The following is an 18,643-nucleotide window of genomic DNA, read 5'->3' as shown; positions in this document are numbered from 1 at the left end:
TAGTTCACTTAGGAAATGTAAGATTTTCTAGGCAAAAGCAAAGGACCATGCTTGAATCTGTATCACTTTTTATGAGTAGCTATAAACTCAAATGAACCTCATCTATTTTATGGAATAGATTCATATAAATTGTATATCTTTCTAAATAGATGCAAACCTAAATACACATACTTGCCAATAACTTGTCATACAGTTGAATTAAAATTGATCAAAACACACTCCACATCCAGAGGAGGATTCTAATTTATTGCCACAGTGTTCCATTTATATCAGATGTACAGAAGCTACACTGTTGGAATAACAGAGAACGTTTTATAATTTTATAAAAGCTATGACTTTTAAAAATGTGTCATGGGGAGCTCCTGGGTGGCTCAGTCAGTTGAGGGTCTGCCTTCAGCTCAGGTCATGATCCCAGGGGCCTGGGATCAAGTCCTGCATTGGGCTCCATGCTCAACAGGAAGCCTACTTCTCTTTCTCCCACTCCCCCTGCTTGTGCTCCCTCTCTCACTCTCTCTCTCTATCTGTCAAATAAATAAATAAAGTCTTCTTTTTTAAAAAGTATCATGGGACATTTCAAATGTACACAAAAGTCGAGTTGTCTAATGAACTCTCAGCTTTAATGATGACCAACACACAGTCAAGCCAATCTTGGTTCATCAGTGCTCTTTTCTCTGTCTCATGTTATCATGAGAGATCCAAGACATCCTATGATTTCATCTTAAAATACTTTAGTCTCTTTCTTTAAAAGACAAGGAGTGTTTATTTTTAAACATCACCATAATATCATAATTACACCTAAAAATTTCTAACAGTTTTGACTCAAAATCATAGTGTCAGTACTTGAAGTTCTCCTGACTCAGTTTTTTCTCCTTGGTTTGTTTGAATTGGGATCCAAATAATTTCACACACTGCATTTGGTTTGTATATCCCTCAAATCTCTTTTAATCTAAAGTTTCTCTGCCTCTTTTTTAAAAAAAAGTCTTACAATTTTTTGAAAAGACTAAGTTGTTTATTTGTTGAAAAGACATTTTTTCCAGAAAAAAATTGTTTTTAATGTCCTACTTTCTGAATTTTGCTGATAGCTTTTCTGTAGTGTCACTTAACCTATTCTTCTACCCCTGTATTTCCTGTAAACTGCATAGTTGGGAATAGGTATTTGATATTTGACTAGATAGAGGCTTTTCTGACACATAAAGATAATGTAGTAGATTTCCTATACCGTACATAATGTACATTTCCTCTTGCATCCTATCATGAGGCTTACCATATGTTTCTCTTTATGATATTAAATTGATCTGTGGGTTCAGATATTGTCACCTTGATCCATTCATTATAAGGTTCCCCATCTGCTTTTCTCCTGTTAACTTTAGCAGCCATTGACGATTATGGCCCGGGTCCACCATCGGACACTATATACAGGGTTAAGAGTTTCCAAATTTGGAAAACCTCACTTATTTTCACCTTCCTGCCCCTGATTTATTCTGGCATCTTGGTCATTGATTGTCTTTTTCTTGGGCTATAATATATTTATCTCTCTCTAGTGTACCATTTCCCAAGTTAGTCACATGGAACACAGCACTGCCAAACACCTCGTGCGAGACGTCTCCTTGGGTTTGGGGATGCCACTTCCTCTTTTCCCCTCTCAGAGCCTGTTAACATTCTAAGAAATCTCTTAATAAACTCGATTTACCCAGAGTTGCAGTGACTTACCTGACCACTGGATTTTTTTGTCATTAATACCTATTAGTATCTTATTTAGAGAAACACTTTGAAATGCCTCCTAAAGAGGGGGAGGTAGTAGCACTTGCCCCATTCCTCCTGGGAGGCTTGCTAATGTGAAAGTCAGAGGAGTCCTTACCGTTGCCACCTTCTGGGGAGAAAGGAGAGTGAGAGCAAGGCAAAGTTTGGATAATAGGCTTGGTATATTGAAACATGTCTTGTGTTAATATTCATTGTATCAATGGCTCCAGTTGCTTTGTTTCTTGTCAGTGCCACCTATGTAACTCACAGATGATTCCAAGTATGTTAATTACTGATAAGAAAATAAAGTCCAGCTGTAACAGTCACAATTTAAAAGACAGCAGTTTGGTTTTATATGTTACAAATTTCTTCCTGCACCCCACACATGCACAGTCCCCCCAGAGCACTGTTATTTGACTTCAGATGCAGTATTGGTACATGAGGAGTAGTAAAGGAATCATGACAATAATTGAGATCATTGGCTTCAGATACCAACTCAGGATTTGTTTTCATGCCAGAGGCTCACGTCCCGTTTGTGGCTCACTATGGAAAGTGGAGTCTGGCAAAATTAGTGACATAGACCAATTTTCCTTTGCTCTGAAGATACCTCAATCTCTGTACAGTAAGTGTTTTCCATTAGAAGAAAAATGCTTTGCATTAAGGATCCTGAGAAAAAATAGTGATTGCCAGTAATGCCATCAGGAAACTATTTTTTAAATGTTTCACAGTATAAGCATGAATCAGTCATTAAGTGGGAATACAACTTATTTTGCAGACTTGGAACATGAATCAAAAATTTTTTGAGGTGGAATTATTCTAGGAAAGTGTGAATTTTGATTTTAGGAACAGGCACAAAGGTTATACTAATAAGAAGCACAAGTCAGAACACTTCATTAAAATAAACAAGAACAGAGCCAAGACTCAGAAGATATGAAGCTCTATTTTGTGAGTTTTGTTTGGGAGAATGGGATGGGATGAGACACAGAGGGCTGAGCAAGTCATCGTCTATGATCTCAACAGCAGATTCAATGTGCTTTTTGTAGCACGGGGGCTGGTGCCTGGCCATTGGCCATACTGTTGAGTTAAAGTCTAGACCTCCACAGTTGATACTTACGATGAAAGTTACACTGGTGCTTTAAAATTTAAATGAAGCTTCAAATTTATCATGATTTAAAGTGCCTTTCCATTCAGAAAATCCAGAAAAGGCAAATATTACATTAATTACATTACATCTAAATGATAGACCCTTGTTGACTTGTCACAAACATTTTCTTCATGACAAGTTACTCTTAAGTTTGCTGTTCATTGAAGGGAAGATCACTTGCAGGTTTTGACTGTGAACATTATCTTCTCATTAGGTAGCTTTCCAATACTGTCCTTTGAGGACTCTATGTGGGCTCAGATAGGTTGTTACAATGAATGAAGGAAGAGGGGTGGGACATATGTCTGGAAATTACCTTAAAAACATTTCTTAGATGCAACTTAAGGTAATAAATTTGCATTTCTTGAGTATAAAGCAGTTAAAAAATACATTCATTTGTTGCTCCCTGAGATTATTACTTGGTGAATCACTAAGCCAAAACACAGATCTATAAATTCTCAGTAGATGAGTTCAAGAGGTCAGAATGATTTCAGTTAAATCCTTCATGAACGGAAGCCCAAAGAGGAGAAATGACTTGCCCAAGGTTATATTTTACCTTGTGGTTTACAGAGTACATTCAACTCTCAGCTTAGGGGGCCTTTCATTCATTTTTAATATGGCACACGGTTGCACTATACACCTTGAGTTTATAGTCTGGTCTTAAACCAATTACCAGTTGGTGCAGAATAATTACAATGGTGATGAGCCGATGGAAGGAAGGCTGGTTTTGCTTCTTGCTAGTGTCACCTTTTCAGGAGCTGATTTCTATGATTGCAAGTTATCCTACACCCCAGATTCTCTTCCTTGATAGTCTGAAATTCCAACAGCAGGTGAGCAAATTGCGAAAATGATATATGCAAATGCCAATCAACAGGTTACACCTGAGGGCTGAAAATAGGGAAATTCAGGCAACTGTCTGGCCTGTGTCTCTCCGTGCATGGTGCTGTGCATGTCCCTTGATTGCCTGGGTGCTTCTTACCTCACCTCACAGGAGAAAAGGAATAGTACCAGTCAAAACGTGGAGACTTAGAATTTTTAAAAACTTCATTAGCAGACTGACTTAGACCCCACAGTGGATCTAAGAAAATCTCCTCTTAAGGATGGAGTTTGTAGGGTATGAAAAAAAGGTAGGAAGCCCTGCACCAAGACTTTATTTCTTCCCTTGGATTAGCCAGGTCTTGGGGTTTTCTATGTGTTTCAGCTTATTTGTCTTTATTTTAAGGATAGCAATGTTCCTTCTGTTTAGTTTCCAGAAGAATGGCAAAGATCAAATTGTATCATTTAGGTCAAGTAAGAGGGAAATTTGTATTGTGACACTAGATTGAAAGTTTCCTTGTAGTTTGAAGTTTTGTTTCATTATAATAGCCTTTGCTTTATGGCTGATGAAGTTATGTTTCTGTTAAGTTACTATTTCTTTGCTTATTTAAAAAAATGAGGTATTCTTTATTTATGTTCAGCAATTCAAAGGGATTTTGATCACAAAATTAGATGATTTTTATTCTTCAAGAATTCTGTCTTCTTAGTGAGGTTTTATTTAACAAATGTTTTTTCAGTTTAGGGTTCCCTATAATGATCATATTCTCTGGAGTAGAAAGTGTGGAAAAAGGTGGCTGACCTTGAGAAGTATACAGTTGCTGTGCTGGAGTTCTTTCAGGGTTGAAATGGAGTAATAAAATCAGAAGTCATGGAACAGCTTCTAATTTCAAAGAAGATTGTCTGGCCTTGCCTAAATAGTTAAGATGGAAACTAAGGAAGAACACAGAGAAGAAAATTGAGTTCCCCTTCAGGTGATAAACAGCCACAACAACCTCCATTCATCCATCTGGGATAGCAACACGAGTCTGTCACTTTAGGGTCCAGAAAGCTGTTTCTCACCTAGAGATGTTCTTCTGTATTTTTATTCTTATCTGAAAAAGTTTTCATTAAATCTCTGTACTCCCCTATGCACAGGAGATTAACCCCCCCACACACACCCCATTTATTCTTTGTTGTATCTTCCTGAACTAGAACCTACAGCTTAACTTGAGATAAAAAGAATTCTGGGGTGCCTGGGTGGCTCAGTTGGTTAACTGTCTGCCTTCAGCACAGGTCATGATCTCAGGGTCCTGGGATCAAGACCCACATTGGACTGTCTGCTCAGCAGGGAGCCTTTTCTCCTCCCTCTGTCTGCTGCTCCCCGTTTGTGCTCTCTTTCTGTGTCAAATAAATAAAATCTTAAAAAATCTTTAAAAAAAAAGAGATAATTCTGATATACACTCGGTTCTTTGGCTCTTTTTGAGCATGCCTTCCCTTGAAACCATTAAGATGACTTGCCTGATCCAGACTCACTATTATTTTGGGTTCTCTACTACATCTTTCACACCCACAGAGGAAGTAAATGTACATGGATTAAGGGCTTCCACTGTGCCTGGCATGGCCACATTTGTCACCAATCACCTCTCAACCACCTCATTCAATGGATGGTTGTTCATTCTCCATGTGGTATTTTTTGTAGCCTGGCTGGACCTTCTGTTGGCTAGTAGGCAGCACTGGAATGGCTTACATGAACTGTGCTCCAATCTTCCAGCCTCTGCTATGGAAGTTTTGAGCTGTGAGTGTGTGTGTTTTGGGTTGTGTAATACTAAACACAAGTACAGAAACAGAATATTTGTTGTTAGAGGTTAAATGGCTTTATTCATTCAATGGCTGGGGAAAGCAATTGAAAGCATGAACGTCTGTTGTGACCACAGACAGGCATACTTTGTCTCCAAATATGATAAAATATCACAGAGGGCATTTTAGGTTCATCTGTCTTGCCCTCAGAGAGAAATCATTGCTGGGGGTGGTGGTTCATATTTACCTGATTAAATACGGGAGGCTTGCAAATTTTATAATAATTGTTGTGCCTGCCTGTTTTTAGGAGCTTAGGATGTCTTTCTTTATTTCTTTCTTTCTTTTTTAAAGATTTTATTTATTTATTCGACAGAGAGAGATCACAAGTAGGCAGAGAGGCAGGCAGAGAGAGAGAGGAGGAAGCAGGCTCCCCGCTGAGCAGAGAGCCCGATGCGGGACTCGATCCCAGGACCCTGAGATCATGACCTGAGCCGAAGGCAGCGGCTTAACCCACTGAGCCACCCAGGTGCCCCAGGATGTCTTTCTTAATTTTGTTTTTGCTAAGTGACTCTTCAAAATGTAGTACTTAGGGAGGATAAAGTATTAAACATTCAAGGTCTCTTAATTTAGCCAAGATGGTCAAGCCCTTTTCATGACCATGAGAAATGGGAATCGTGAAAATTGTGATTAGCTGAGCAAATGACAGTGACCTCCGAGTTCAAATCTAGATTAGATCTTAGTTGCATGGTGTTGGGCAAAGAACTGAAGTAGCCTGGGCCTCAGTTTCCCAAGCTGTAAAATGTGGGTTACAACATTTTGAGGCTTAAAGAGTGAGGACAGTAAAAGGCCCAGAATTGTTCTTGTGCCCAGAAAAGCAGAGAATGCTCATTTTCTGGGCACAAGGGGGTAGTTAGAAGCATCCTTGTGAAGTAGTTATATTTTCAGTAGTTAGTGAGTTCCTAGGATTTGGAATCAGGGTTAATAAAATCAAGTCACCCAAAGGTGAATAAATTTTATTCTTTGTGCCCCACTGGCATTTGGAGCTGTGGGCAGAACTGTGGGGTACAGCCTTACCTCCTCCTGCCCTCTCCTCCCCCTGGGGCCCTGGTCCGCTTCAGAGGCACAAGTCAGCTCCGCCAGTTTACTCGTGTTTGCTTTCTGTGCTCTGGCTGTCCTTCTCCCAGTGGCCCTGCCTCTTACTGGGAGAAGTGATGAAAGAAGATGTAGCAAAGGGCATCACATGCCTGAAGATGGAGCCATGTGAGGACATTTTACTCCTCATTCCTGCCAGGCCTTGATTCCTGCCTTCTGTAATAGCTAAATACAGAAGTTACAAGTTTTTTTTGTTTTTGTTTTTGTTTTTGTCATTAGAATGCTACCAGTTATGTGTATTCACCTAAATAATAGAGTCCTTGGATAAAATGTGGCAATGATTGTAATGACTTCTGATTAATGACTGACCAAGGAGCAGGTGGGCTCTAGCCATATACATCTTTCCCCCCTGGATTTTTGCTCTGACTGAAGCCAGTTGTTTGTAATTTTGCCATAGAGCTGAGCCTCAGGAAGGGTGGTCAACAGAAGGAGGGAAAAGAAAATAGTTTGCAGCAAGAACCTTTCTTTTCTTCAAATAGGAAACTCTTTCATTGTCCCTTAAACCATGTATCATAGGGTTTTACCAGAAAAAAGGGAGAATAGAGTATGCCCTGCTGTTGCTAGGTAAGAGAAAAGAAGCAGCAGCAGCAGCAGCAGCAGCAACAGCAGCAGCAGCAGCAGCAGCAGCAGCAGCAGCAGCCAGCCATAGTTGATATTGGAACAGTTTTCCCTAGGAACCTGGCTATTCTTGCTAAGTGATTTGTATAGTCTCAAGAGATTTGCATAATGGTGAAGACTTCAACTCTATTCTCCCTGCCCCTTGCCCACATCAGTACAAGCCCAGCTCTATCATATGACTCTTGAGGTCAATCCTTGACTTTGAGATATTCTGAGTTAAGGTGCTATGCAGATGCCTTTAGTTCACTGCCCGTAGCTAGAGTGTATACTCTATTCCTAAGACCTTGAACCTGTTTTTAAAAGTCAGTGGGCCCCTTTTTCAGCAGTAGCAATGTTTTACCTGCCCACAAATGGTGATAAGTCCTTTTGACACTTCACTGGGATTATTTTGTAAAGTTTATTTTTAGCCATAGGAGACATCTGTACACAGAGCCAATCACATCTTAATGATCTATTGATTCAATCCTTTGATTTAATTACATTTTGTTCCCTTCTCATTGGACTCGATGGTTATGTCTGTGGCTGACCGTAGGGCCCTGCATTTCCTAGGTTTTGAGAGAGCTCTGAGTCCTAGCTTCCCCAGCTTTGCAGGCCTCAAGCTGATTCTCCTGACCTGAGTTGTCTGTCTTTTGCAGATTTGGACAACTCTCAGACCAAGTTCCCAACCCCCCATGACTCCAATCCACCTGGCTCTCAGCTGCAGACGTTTATGGCAGAAGCAAAGCTAAATCTACAGACACTGACCAGACAAGAAGGGGAAACTGGAGATGGAGCTGAAGAAAATATTGTTTACCTCTAATTGTGTTGTCATAATTTTTCCAGACAAAACCAACCCTGGCATTGTGTGGAGATTTTTTTTTCTTTTCCTGATGTTCATGTGGCTGTGTCCAAATTGCTTTAAGAGTAATATTTAATATTTCCTGCAAGTTCATTTTTTGGGGCATGAGTCCAATTAAATTATTGCACACAGTTCTGTTTGTATAATCCTTACCTTATCACACCTAATTTCAGAGTTCTAGAGGAGAAATTCACTTGAATAAGCAGAAATATTTTCGAAGTTGTTAGGACTCTAGAGTAAAATTCCATATTACATTTTCTACTGGATCATCTGGTTTTGGAATGCATTTTTTAAGATCTAGAGGAAGCAGTCTGGATGGAAAGAGTGATAATCTTGATGGGCAAACTTTCTCAACCACAGCAGGTAATTAGGGAGAGTGGCATCAGGACCCCAAAAGGCAGAGGAGGATGTAGGAAGGGCCTTTTCTTGGCTCGTTTTTTACATGCTAGCTTCTCTTTGGGAAGCCACAGGGCTCACTCCCGGGGGGTGATCTGTTATTGTCACCATGCAACCAATGTGTCTTGTCTGGGCACCTGTTCCAACTGGGCAACTACTCTGCTACGGACACAATCTGGACTCAGAACCTGGGCCATGTGCATTGCAGCCTCAATTTCTTGGTCCTAATGCTGGTTGGTTTTCAAGCCACAGTTGAACATCATCCTTCACCACAGCCCAGAGGCAGAGCCCCAATCAGTCCATTTTGATGTAAATAGTGAGGCTTCATTAGTGCCCTGGTCTCCCAGAGGGGGCCCTGTCTCCACAGGTGCAGGGAGCTAGAACAACTACTACTTGCTAAGAGGACCTCTGCCCTGCAGTTCTTTAAGGACAAAAACCATTTTCTGGGTGAAGCTTGCTGATTGTATGTGCTTTCTCCCAAGGGAAAGCTCGCATACCTTCAGAGTAATATGGGTCTCTTATAAGAAAATAAACCAGGAAATGCTTTCAGTTTGTTCTTCAGAAATAATTGTATATGTTTTGGTCTGTGTCAAAAATCTTTCACCTCACTATTTTACTTTGAAATTTGAACACTGTGTAAGACCCTAGTAAAATAGACATTTCACACACAAACACTATCTACCGTTACTAAACGTGAAGATCAAGGAGTACTAAGGTCACCCAGAACTGCAACACTTACCAGGATGGGGCTGTGATAGGAAGGGAAGAAATTTCACCCAGATTCCATTGTTTGGCTAGTTGAATCCCCACTTTCTATTTTCCCAGAGCAAGTCAAATTGTAGTTTTAAAAAGAGCCTTTGTTGGGGGTATTCCTGAGTCCTGCTGCTTCTGGCCATTTTGGTCACAATCATAATAAATTAAGAGACTAATATTTGAGAATGAATATAGCTTATTAAAATTTTAGTCAATCACTTCACCTCCAAGCTGAACTCCTAAATTATGAGATGCATCTTCCATTCCTAAAGGCATCTAAAGAGAAAAGCTCCAACAAAGCTTAGTCCAGAACCCTGTATCCCTTGAATAAGAGCATACTAATATTTCAGTCTAAATCCTTATTCTCATAACTGTAAATATCCTCCCTTTCCCCCTGACATTGGATATAGAAATATCCATATGTGAAAATATGAATAGGTATTCAGAATCCTCACACAGTTCTTTAAAAATACTTGTGCTCAGTTGATTTTCAAGGCCTGCAAACCTTGGGTCTTCGTGAAGCTACCCTGGGGAAGCCTTAACATCTTGTGACTTACCTACAGTCACAGGTTTCTCTTGGTAACTGTCTTATTTAAGATAATGGCTTTTTACCTGAAGCTAAGTTGAAAAGCTTTCTTGATAACTTCTTCCTTTTCACCTGGTCCTCACTGTGCACTGGGCTCACATCTCAATAGGGGTCTCACTCTGTGGCTCCAACAGAAATTCACCAGTCCTAGGAGAACACCACCCTATTTTCCCAACATCATAAATAAGTTTCCTCTAAAGGATCTACTTTTCCCACCAACTGAAGAGTTTCAGGGAAACATTCCTCCTGCCTTTAGAGATGGGTCCTGGAAAGAACAGCAACGCTTTTGCTCTGCCCTTTGCAGGCTTCAGGATTGTTGTGCCCCCTCCCTTCCGGCCCAGGCTACCCTGAGCTCCATCAGGACTGCCACATTGCAGGGGTACTGCACCTCTCTTCAGTCCGCTCACAACTGGAGCCCTGTTCATTCAGAGAAGGGCAAAAACACTGGGTGCTGAGACGGTCGTGGCCATGTGTGTATGCTATGATGGCGTGTAGAGTTATGTAAGGTGGAAAAGGTGAGTGTGACTTAATCTTGCGATGACAGATAAAGGAGTAAAAAGGAGTGTGTATTCCTACCCGTGACTTCGGACTACTTTTCAAACTCAGAACCAACCTGAGGTTCTTAGTGTTCAGCTTTCTCTGCCTTTTTCAGTGAGAGGCTCAGCAGCAGAGAACTTGGTGTTTAGAGCTAGATCTCCCGCTTGCTGTGTGTCTTTGTTGTGTCACTTCACTTCTCTCTGTCTCCGTGTCTTCACCTACGGAAGAGGGCTGATTACCTTACTGAACTGTGAGACATGAATGATTAATCTCTGAAACATGCTTAAAACTGAGCCTGGGGCATAGTTGTCAATATATGCTAGCTATTATTAAATCATTAAATAATCTTTTAATAATTGCTAAGCTTGGTGCCAGTCCTCAGGTGGATCATGCCTGCACGGCCAGAAACCGTGAAGAGAGAAGTTGAATGCCTGCAGGTGGCTAATTATAAGGCTGGACTGAGGTTTCCTAAGGTCAGCTTTCGACTCACTTCCATCTCGAAACCTTCATTCAGCGCATTTACTCAGTAGCCAGTGGACTGCCTGCTAAAGGCCAAACAATCTGCTAGGAGCAAAACAAAAAAGAATTAGCCTGCAAGTTATTGGAAAAACAAACTCAACAGATAGGGAGAAGTACAGGTTGCTATGGGAGTTCATAAGTAAAGCATGTTGGGGGCCGGCCAGGAATATGTGGAGTTGTCCGAAAGTAGAAGATGCCTGAGGCTTGAAGGATAGGTAGCAGGTCACAGAGAGGTCATATAGTGTGAGCAAGGAGGGCAACCCAAGCAAAAGTCCAGAGACACGAGATAAAAGCCGAGAAAGACACCAGATCATGTGCTTGGAGGTACAGCAGAAAAAGTTCCTCCCCTCCGGATTAAGTTGTCCAAGGGAGAACATCCATCTGCCTTCCCCTCTTTCAAACACTCTTATAAAAGTCGTGAGGAAACATGAAGTTTCTCTCTCTCACCTTGCTAACTGATGGGATTCCGCGGAAAGCCAGGTTATGGAGGATGTGCCTCCTTGTCATTGGCTCACCCTTCTACTCTCACCTCTACCACAGGAACAATTGGGTTTTGCCCAAGTGGATGTCTACCTACTAGATCCCAAGCCACAAGAAACCAGGAGTAAAGGGGACCATAGGACCACTTGAAGATGTTTATTGAGACAGAGGGGTCCAGAAGCATGCCTCCCATGCTTCTGTGGGATAAACTGATGTGCATGAATCAAAGCAGAGTTAACTAGAGGGAAGGGTTGGGGGGGGACTCACATGGCTGTTCTGTATTTTCTTAACTGTTTCATTAAGCCCCCCCCCGAGGTTTTATCTTGTTCTTTTATTTGAAACATATTCCTCTGTTTCCTCATTTTGCTGGGCTCTCTGAGTTGATGTCTATGAATTAGATGAAACAGCCATCTCTCCCAATGTGGAAAGTAGTTAAGGTGTGCACAGGCCTTTCAGCTCCCCAAAGGGGGATCTCAGCACCTAGATTCAGGCTGACTGGAGGCCAGATACTCAGACAGCAGCTGTTAAAGTAGTCAGATATCCACAATCCTGTAGAACAAAATAGTCCTGTTGGCCACTAGACCAGGTGATAGTAGGAAAAATCAGGGTTTGAAACCAGTGTCTCAGCTCCTTTTTGGGAAGTACCTGCAAGCTGCAGGGAGGCAGAGGGAAATTGCCAAGATGGCATCCCCTGGCCTAAATTCTGTGAGAACACCTATATAGGCACCTCACTCCAGGTCCCATCTGTGGCCTGGCCCTTAGGCCCGAGGAGCAAGCCAACAGGCCCCTTTCTCCGAAAGACTGCTAGGTTTCAGCCTTTGGTGCGTGCGGTGCTTTGAGGCGGTGGCAGCCTGTCAAGAAGTGTATCCGAATGTTACATTCCGGTGGAACCCAGGGACGTAAGTGCCCTCGCCTCCCGAGATGGGTGATCAAGGGGGTGTGCCCTGGGTGGCAGCTGTGAAACCCTGGGGGGCACCAGATTTGTGCAAGAGCGCCCCTCGCGGAGATACATATGCTGTGGAGCAGGAGAGGGGGTGCCTAGGCCTTGCTCCCGCCAACTGGGGGAGAAGACTGCAGGCTCTGAGGAAAGACGAAATGGCGCCGCGAACAAAAGTGTGCCAGCACCAGCGCGTGCATGCCTGGAAGGATCTCACCAGACCCGCACCCCGCCCTGCCCCACCCTGCCGGTGCTGGAAGATAAGCCAATGAATCTCAGAGGGAAAGTCTTCCTCCTCGTGCCTTCCAGGCGCCTGCGCATGCGCGTGCGCGTGCAGCCCTTTAAGAGCGGGCGCCGACTAACTGCAGCCTTTCTCTCATGGGGCACCGAGCCCTGTAGGTTTTCAAAGACAGGCATTCTTGGAGCTCCTCTCTCCGGTGCAGGTCTCCAAAGTTGGGGCACCTGTTGTGGGGTACAAACCCCTCCCTCCTCAGGGAGATCATCCGCGCTTCGTTTTTTCCCACTTGCGTGCTGCCACGTGCGGATTGGGGATTTTGGCGAGACCGCCTCTCAGCCTCTCCTGACTGGATCAGTGTGGCGCTTTCCTAGTTTGCCATGAGAAGCAGCTGCTCAGCTAGTCTGCAGGTTTTTGGCAGAAGGAATCGTTGCCTGCGTGGCTGTGGACCCGTGTCCATGGGAACAGGTATGTTCAGGGTTTTCCTAGTGGACATCTTGGAAGCCCCTCTGGTTTGATTTTTTTTTTTTTTTTTTTAATCAGCTCTCATGGTGCCGCACCTCACCTCACCTTAATCTACCACTTAGGGCTTTGTGGAGAATGGAAAAGGAAAAAAAAATTAAATCAAGTACAGGGGGTTCATGGTTCGTGAAAGGAATATTCCAGAATGACACCATGAGTTCACCATGTTCTTTCCTGACTGCCTGTCAAGCATGGATGTCCCTCTGCCCAATGTGAGAGAAGCCATAGAAGCATGTAACAATCAGGTTTAGGTTCTCCTTATTGACATCACCACCACCTCTCCTATGCTGGGACCACAGGGTTGCACAATGCCTGGGAGTACCATAGAGATTCGTGCTTGTGGAATCCAATGTGAATGAAATCTCTTAGAGTTGTACAGTTCTGTGGCCTTGATTCTGAGCTCAGTTTGCTTATCTGTGAAATGGGGGTCATTATAATAATCATGCCTTGCAGTCCTGTTGTGTGAACTAAGTGAATTAGTAAGGCCAGTGAACCAAATGCCACAGAATAACCACTCTAAACGTGACAGTGGTTGTTACATGCTGGTGATCGGGGTCCAAAGACAGTAAGCGTGGGCATGCTGAGGAGCTAAAATAGCTGGGGAACTGTGATTTCACTTTTCCACAGCCCATTTTCCTTTGCTGTTAGAGGTATCCAGGATCAAAGTCGGCTATGATGCCTACACTGAGAGTAAGAGCTTCATGATGTTTATTGAATGAAGAAGGGATGGGAGGATGAACAAGAGTCTTTGGAAATTTAAGTTCAAAGAGGTGACAGAACTTGAGCTAGAACCCTGATCCCATTTCCATTCCATTTCTTGACCTCTTGCTTGTGAGTTCAAAGCAATCATTTTGAGGTGGTGATTGAATATTGTTTTGGGTGAAGTGACTTGAAGGGGGACCATGGTTTGGTAGTTTTGTAAAAGCATGGCTGAGAAACGCCAACATTGCCATTAGTTGAATCCTAGTTGTTTGCCTGAAAGTCAGAGGTTTTGGATACTGCAGCCAAGAGTCTCATACAGACAATTACATGAGGACAAAGAATGAATTTTGGTAAGAAAATAAGATTATACTTTCTTTGTTCATCTCAGTAGTTACTATAGTTACGTTAGAGAACTGGTCCTTATTCCTAGAAGAGCTCCCACCCCCACATCCTCCAAAGACCCCCCCTTTTTTAATTCATGGTACTAGAGTCCCTCCACCACCCACTCCAAGCTCCTTGGCTCTATCCCTAGGCAGCCTGGAGGTAATTTGTCCCCAGGGCCTATGTACCCATGTTCCACAGAGTTCCAGTCACTGGGGAAGGTTTGGGGAGATCCTGTCCTTGTTCAGGTGCTCAGAGGATCGATCCATTTTATAGCATAGAAGAGATCTGATTTGCCTATGAAAGTACATTTCTGCCTACATAAGAGTTTGTCTAAGTTCTTTTCTCTGCTGGCTTTGGGTTGCTTGCCAAACCATGGCTTCAAAGGAAGCCATGAAAGGAAAGGGCTAGAACTCTGAGAAATGGTTTACTTCTTCTTAGTGCCCAAGTCAAGCATTTAATGACAGAAGTGGGTATGGACTTAAATGCCATTTGGGGATAAATACCTGGCTTTAGTCTTCCCTGGTTTCTTTACTTACACTCTACCACCACCCGCCGTCCAACACCATGTATAATATCTGAGCAGGTTTTCTGGGTAGTTGTCAGTGCTTATTTTTACAACCTTGCCCGTAATAGCTTCAAATAGAAATACAAATAGAGTCAATATCAAGGAGAGCATCTGTATAGGCCACAGAGCTAAAACAGACTCTCAGAAATGTGCTTGACATTTCGCTTGGCAGCATTCATGGCCTCCTTGGAAAGCCTCAGTCCACCTCTGTGCTGCTGGCAAGCTGTACTTTGGGTAAGAAGTTGGCAGGTGCCAGTGAAGGACAGTAGGTTTTTAATTAAGCTCTGTAAAGCCAGGAGCTCAGGAAGCACACCTCCTGGTAAGTTTCTTTTTAACGCTTCTGCTTCTTCTGACTGCCCTACAAACAATAACTGTATGTTCCATCAAGATAACTGTAGTCATTAATCTTCCATAGCACAGGAATTTCTTATGCCATAAAGGGATTTTTTTTTTTTTGACAATACCTTGGAAAAATTACTCTTAACATGTATTCCTGGTTTGAGGTGGTTGATTTTACTATGGTGATACTGAATGTGATATCAGAACTTGGTCTTTTCACCATGTAAACACCCTCTGTGTAAAATTCTCTTTATATCTGACACCAGCATTAACATAACATTATTTTGCTAAGGACCATACTTTGAGTCATTCACTTAGAGGAAGATTTTTGAATGTGGAGACTGAGCCTGTTAAGCATTGTTGCTATGGAGACCATGTGAGAGTTGGATTAATTAAGGCCTGAACAGATGTTGTGAAGTGTGCAGAATGCACTGTTTTCTGCTAGTAATTAAGAAGACTACATGTGTACGGGAGAGAGAAGGAAAAAAAAATAGAGACAATCAGAGACAAGGCAGTCAGACAGATAGATGTGCTTGGCACTGGACATGTAACATTCCTTCTAGTAAAAAGTAACTGCTGATAACTCTGCTGACACTACTCTGTCTTTTCCCCCACCCATGCAGGACAGAATAATTGCTTGAAATGGCTAGGCAGTGCATCCATTATTCCTTTTTGCATCTGATTTATAAGAGGCATAGGAATATATAAAAACAGGTCTGTGGCACAGTGGGTTCAAATAACCCATTGTCTGCACACTCAAAAATCAAACTGGACTGTATAAATGTTTTTTAAGTTACCTAGCAGGGAAGCCAAGTTTGCAGACTGGAACTGTATTAGTTGTCCAACCCATCAGGGGTATTGTCATCTGTGAACTGGCAGCCAATAAAGAGACTGGCTGCCAGTGCCATGGAGAAATTGCCAAGGGAATGCCTTCAAGATGAGAAAGTTAATGAAACATCAATCTAGTTCAGGTTCAATTTGGAGGATATTTGTTTTAGCTTGAAATCTGTTGATTTTTAAAACACTGTATTTCTCTTTTCTCTTGAAAGATATTACTATTAGGTTTAGGTTCAAGTTCAGCAAATTAGGTTCCATGTGAATCCTGCTTAGTGAATCCCCAGTAAGTCATGTCCCCATGTTGCCTCCTTCTGCTCTGCAGAAAGGAGATAATGCTTTAAAATTGCGCTAAGATTTTCCTGCTGTATTGGCAACAGTTTGACCAGTGTTGGTAGCTTTTAAAGCTTGGTTTTTCTTTCCTTTTCTTCTTTTCTTTTCTTTCTTTCTTTCTTTTTTGTCTCCCAGCTGTGGAAGCAGTGTTGTCTGAAAATAGGGAAGCAGAAAGGATCACAGAAGTACTTTGTTTCCTGGGGGGCAGTGTCCTAGTGTTTCAAACTCAACCTCTTCATACCCCCAGACCATGGAGGTAAGGCAGAATGGAATGAGACAGTGGGAAACTGCATGGCCTCTGTGGCAGGGAGAGACACAGAGAGAAAGACAAAACTGTCACCTGACCTAACTTTTGCCCAGTATTGCCATGCCACTGATTTTATCTTGGTGCCGTCACTGAATGGGGTGGTTTCTTTCTTTCCTTTAAAGAGATGGAGCCTGCTGGCAGCCCTGGTACATCTTGGCAAAGGTCAGACGTCTTATTCTTGTGGGGTACTGCAATCTATGGAGATAGGGAAACAGGGACAAACTAGATCAGTGTGAATTTATCATTATTCTAGAGAAAAACTCAAGTTTGCAATTTCTCTTCTACATTGTCCTCTCCAGCTGTGGCCTGTAGTTCACTCACCCTTAAACTTGATTGTGAAGTTTGTTATATTTTTCATCTTTCCTCTGATCTAGTGATTGTCTCCATTCATCTCATAGAAGAAAGCTCTTACTGAAGTTACAGAAATAGAAAGGATTTGTGTTTGCTTTTTGAATCGACTGTAGTTTGTTTCTTTGTGGCTATTGATAAGAAAAATCATCTTTTAAGAAACAAAACAGATGACCATATGGGAAGGGGAAAAAAAGAGAGAGAGAGAGGGAGGCAAACTATAAGAGACTCTTCATAACAGAGAACAAACTGGGGATTGATGGAGGGATGTGAGTGGGGGATGGGCTGAATGGTGACGGGTATTAAGAAGGGCACTTGCTATGATGAGCACTGGGTGTTGTATGTAAGTAATGAATCACTGTATTCTACACATGAAAGTAGTTTTACTACAGATATTAACTTACTAGAATTTAAATAAAAACTTGGGAAAAAAAAGAAAATCACCATTAAAAATAAAATTCTTTTATGTTTTTTCTTCTCCCCAGCATATACAGGGGAAGGGGGAAATTTTTTTTTCAGAATTTTTTTTCATAATTTGTTTACTGAAAAATTGGGGAGTAAGAAAATAACAAGAGCAATAGTGGTTTAACACCTTTGGAAGGACATCTGTTAAGTGCCTTAGTAAAAGAGCAGCAATGGAAACCTTGAAACAAATAATAAAAGTAGAGGCATAGGGAAAGTTAATTCAAGAGGAAAATTGACTTTTCCCTTAAAGTGTAAAATTTGAGGAAAGTATTTCATACCTGTTAAATGTTAGCATGTATTCTTTGTGTTTGTAGACACACACATGATTTATGGTCATTTCAATATACTTGCTGCTCCCGCAACAGATTTTACAATATTCCTTCTCTTGTGTCTTTCCATGTGTTAACATGAGGGCAGAAGAGTCCAGTTGCCACTGTGCTATAGATGTGACCCAGAACCCTAACAAGCTATGAAGACAAATAAGAAGCATTGAGACAGAATATTCTGTATTTCTTACTAAGCCATTGGCCACTGGTCTAGGATTTAGGTCCTGTTATCCATCCATCCAATATAAACATTGCCATGCTTAGGACCTGCTTGACATAGAACACACGATCTCTATCCTAAGATACATGCCTTTTAGCAGATCACAATTTAAGACAGTAAAGACCTCTATCAGCAGCAAAAGAACAGTATAGTTCAGTCAGCATCACAAAGCAGTAAACCCCAAAATGAAATGAGTAGCCCCAGCATGCAATTTTAGGAGTTGAAATAAGTGGAGAGACTCCTGAGAAGGGAGTTGTGGGGAGAGACTTTGTGGCAGTGAGTATTTTGGTTTGTTTTTTGTCCAGTGTGAGGGTTTTGAAATTTGTGGCTTAATCTCATCTCAACAGGGCAGAGACAACAGCTTGCCTTAGGAGCTGTTTGGAAAAGTGTGGAGGGTTTTGTTGTTGTTGTCACAATAACTGGGAAGAGTTACTGGCATTTAGTGGAGAGGAGAAGGGAAGTTGAAAATCTTGCAATGGGTAGGACAGTCATATTCCAAAAGGCCACTGAGAAGTACGGATCAAATTCCAGCATTTAGAGTATTTTATTTATTCCCAATGTGAATATCAAGGCGGGAAGGCATTTAAAACTTCCAGACTTTGCACAGATACTGGTAATTTGGAGCATCTTAATTTTTCATCAGAGTTCAGATTTTTAAGGAGAGTATTATGACAATTCAGAGAAGCCTTAGTGCAAGTGTTCTTAGAAAAATAATTTCCTTAACATTGTCAACTAAAAGTGAGAGACAAGACCAACACAAAACTGAAGTTAATG

General features: G+C 41.9%; 1 protein-coding gene across 3 annotated transcripts in view; it reads left to right on the top strand.

Annotated features, from left to right (window-relative positions):
- The window catches only part of ARHGEF28 (Rho guanine nucleotide exchange factor 28), a 319,328-nt gene extending 310,286 nt beyond the window's left edge, over positions 1 to 9,042 (top strand). For all 3 annotated transcript variants that reach the window (XM_044267188.1, XM_044267215.1, XM_044267197.1), the window contains one exon: positions 7,879 to 9,042. In XM_044267188.1, the coding sequence (XP_044123123.1) occupies positions 7,879 to 8,042 (164 nt within the window). In that variant the 3' untranslated portion in view covers positions 8,043 to 9,042. The remainder of the gene's footprint in view (positions 1 to 7,878) is intronic.
- Positions 9,043 to 18,643: the final 9,601 nt, after the last annotated feature.

This window comes from Neovison vison, chromosome 1 (assembly GCF_020171115.1).
Source record: "Neovison vison isolate M4711 chromosome 1, ASM_NN_V1, whole genome shotgun sequence".
Classification (NCBI taxonomy): Eukaryota; Metazoa; Chordata; class Mammalia; order Carnivora; family Mustelidae; genus Neogale; species Neogale vison.
This window is presented reverse-complemented; position numbering and strand designations above follow the sequence as displayed.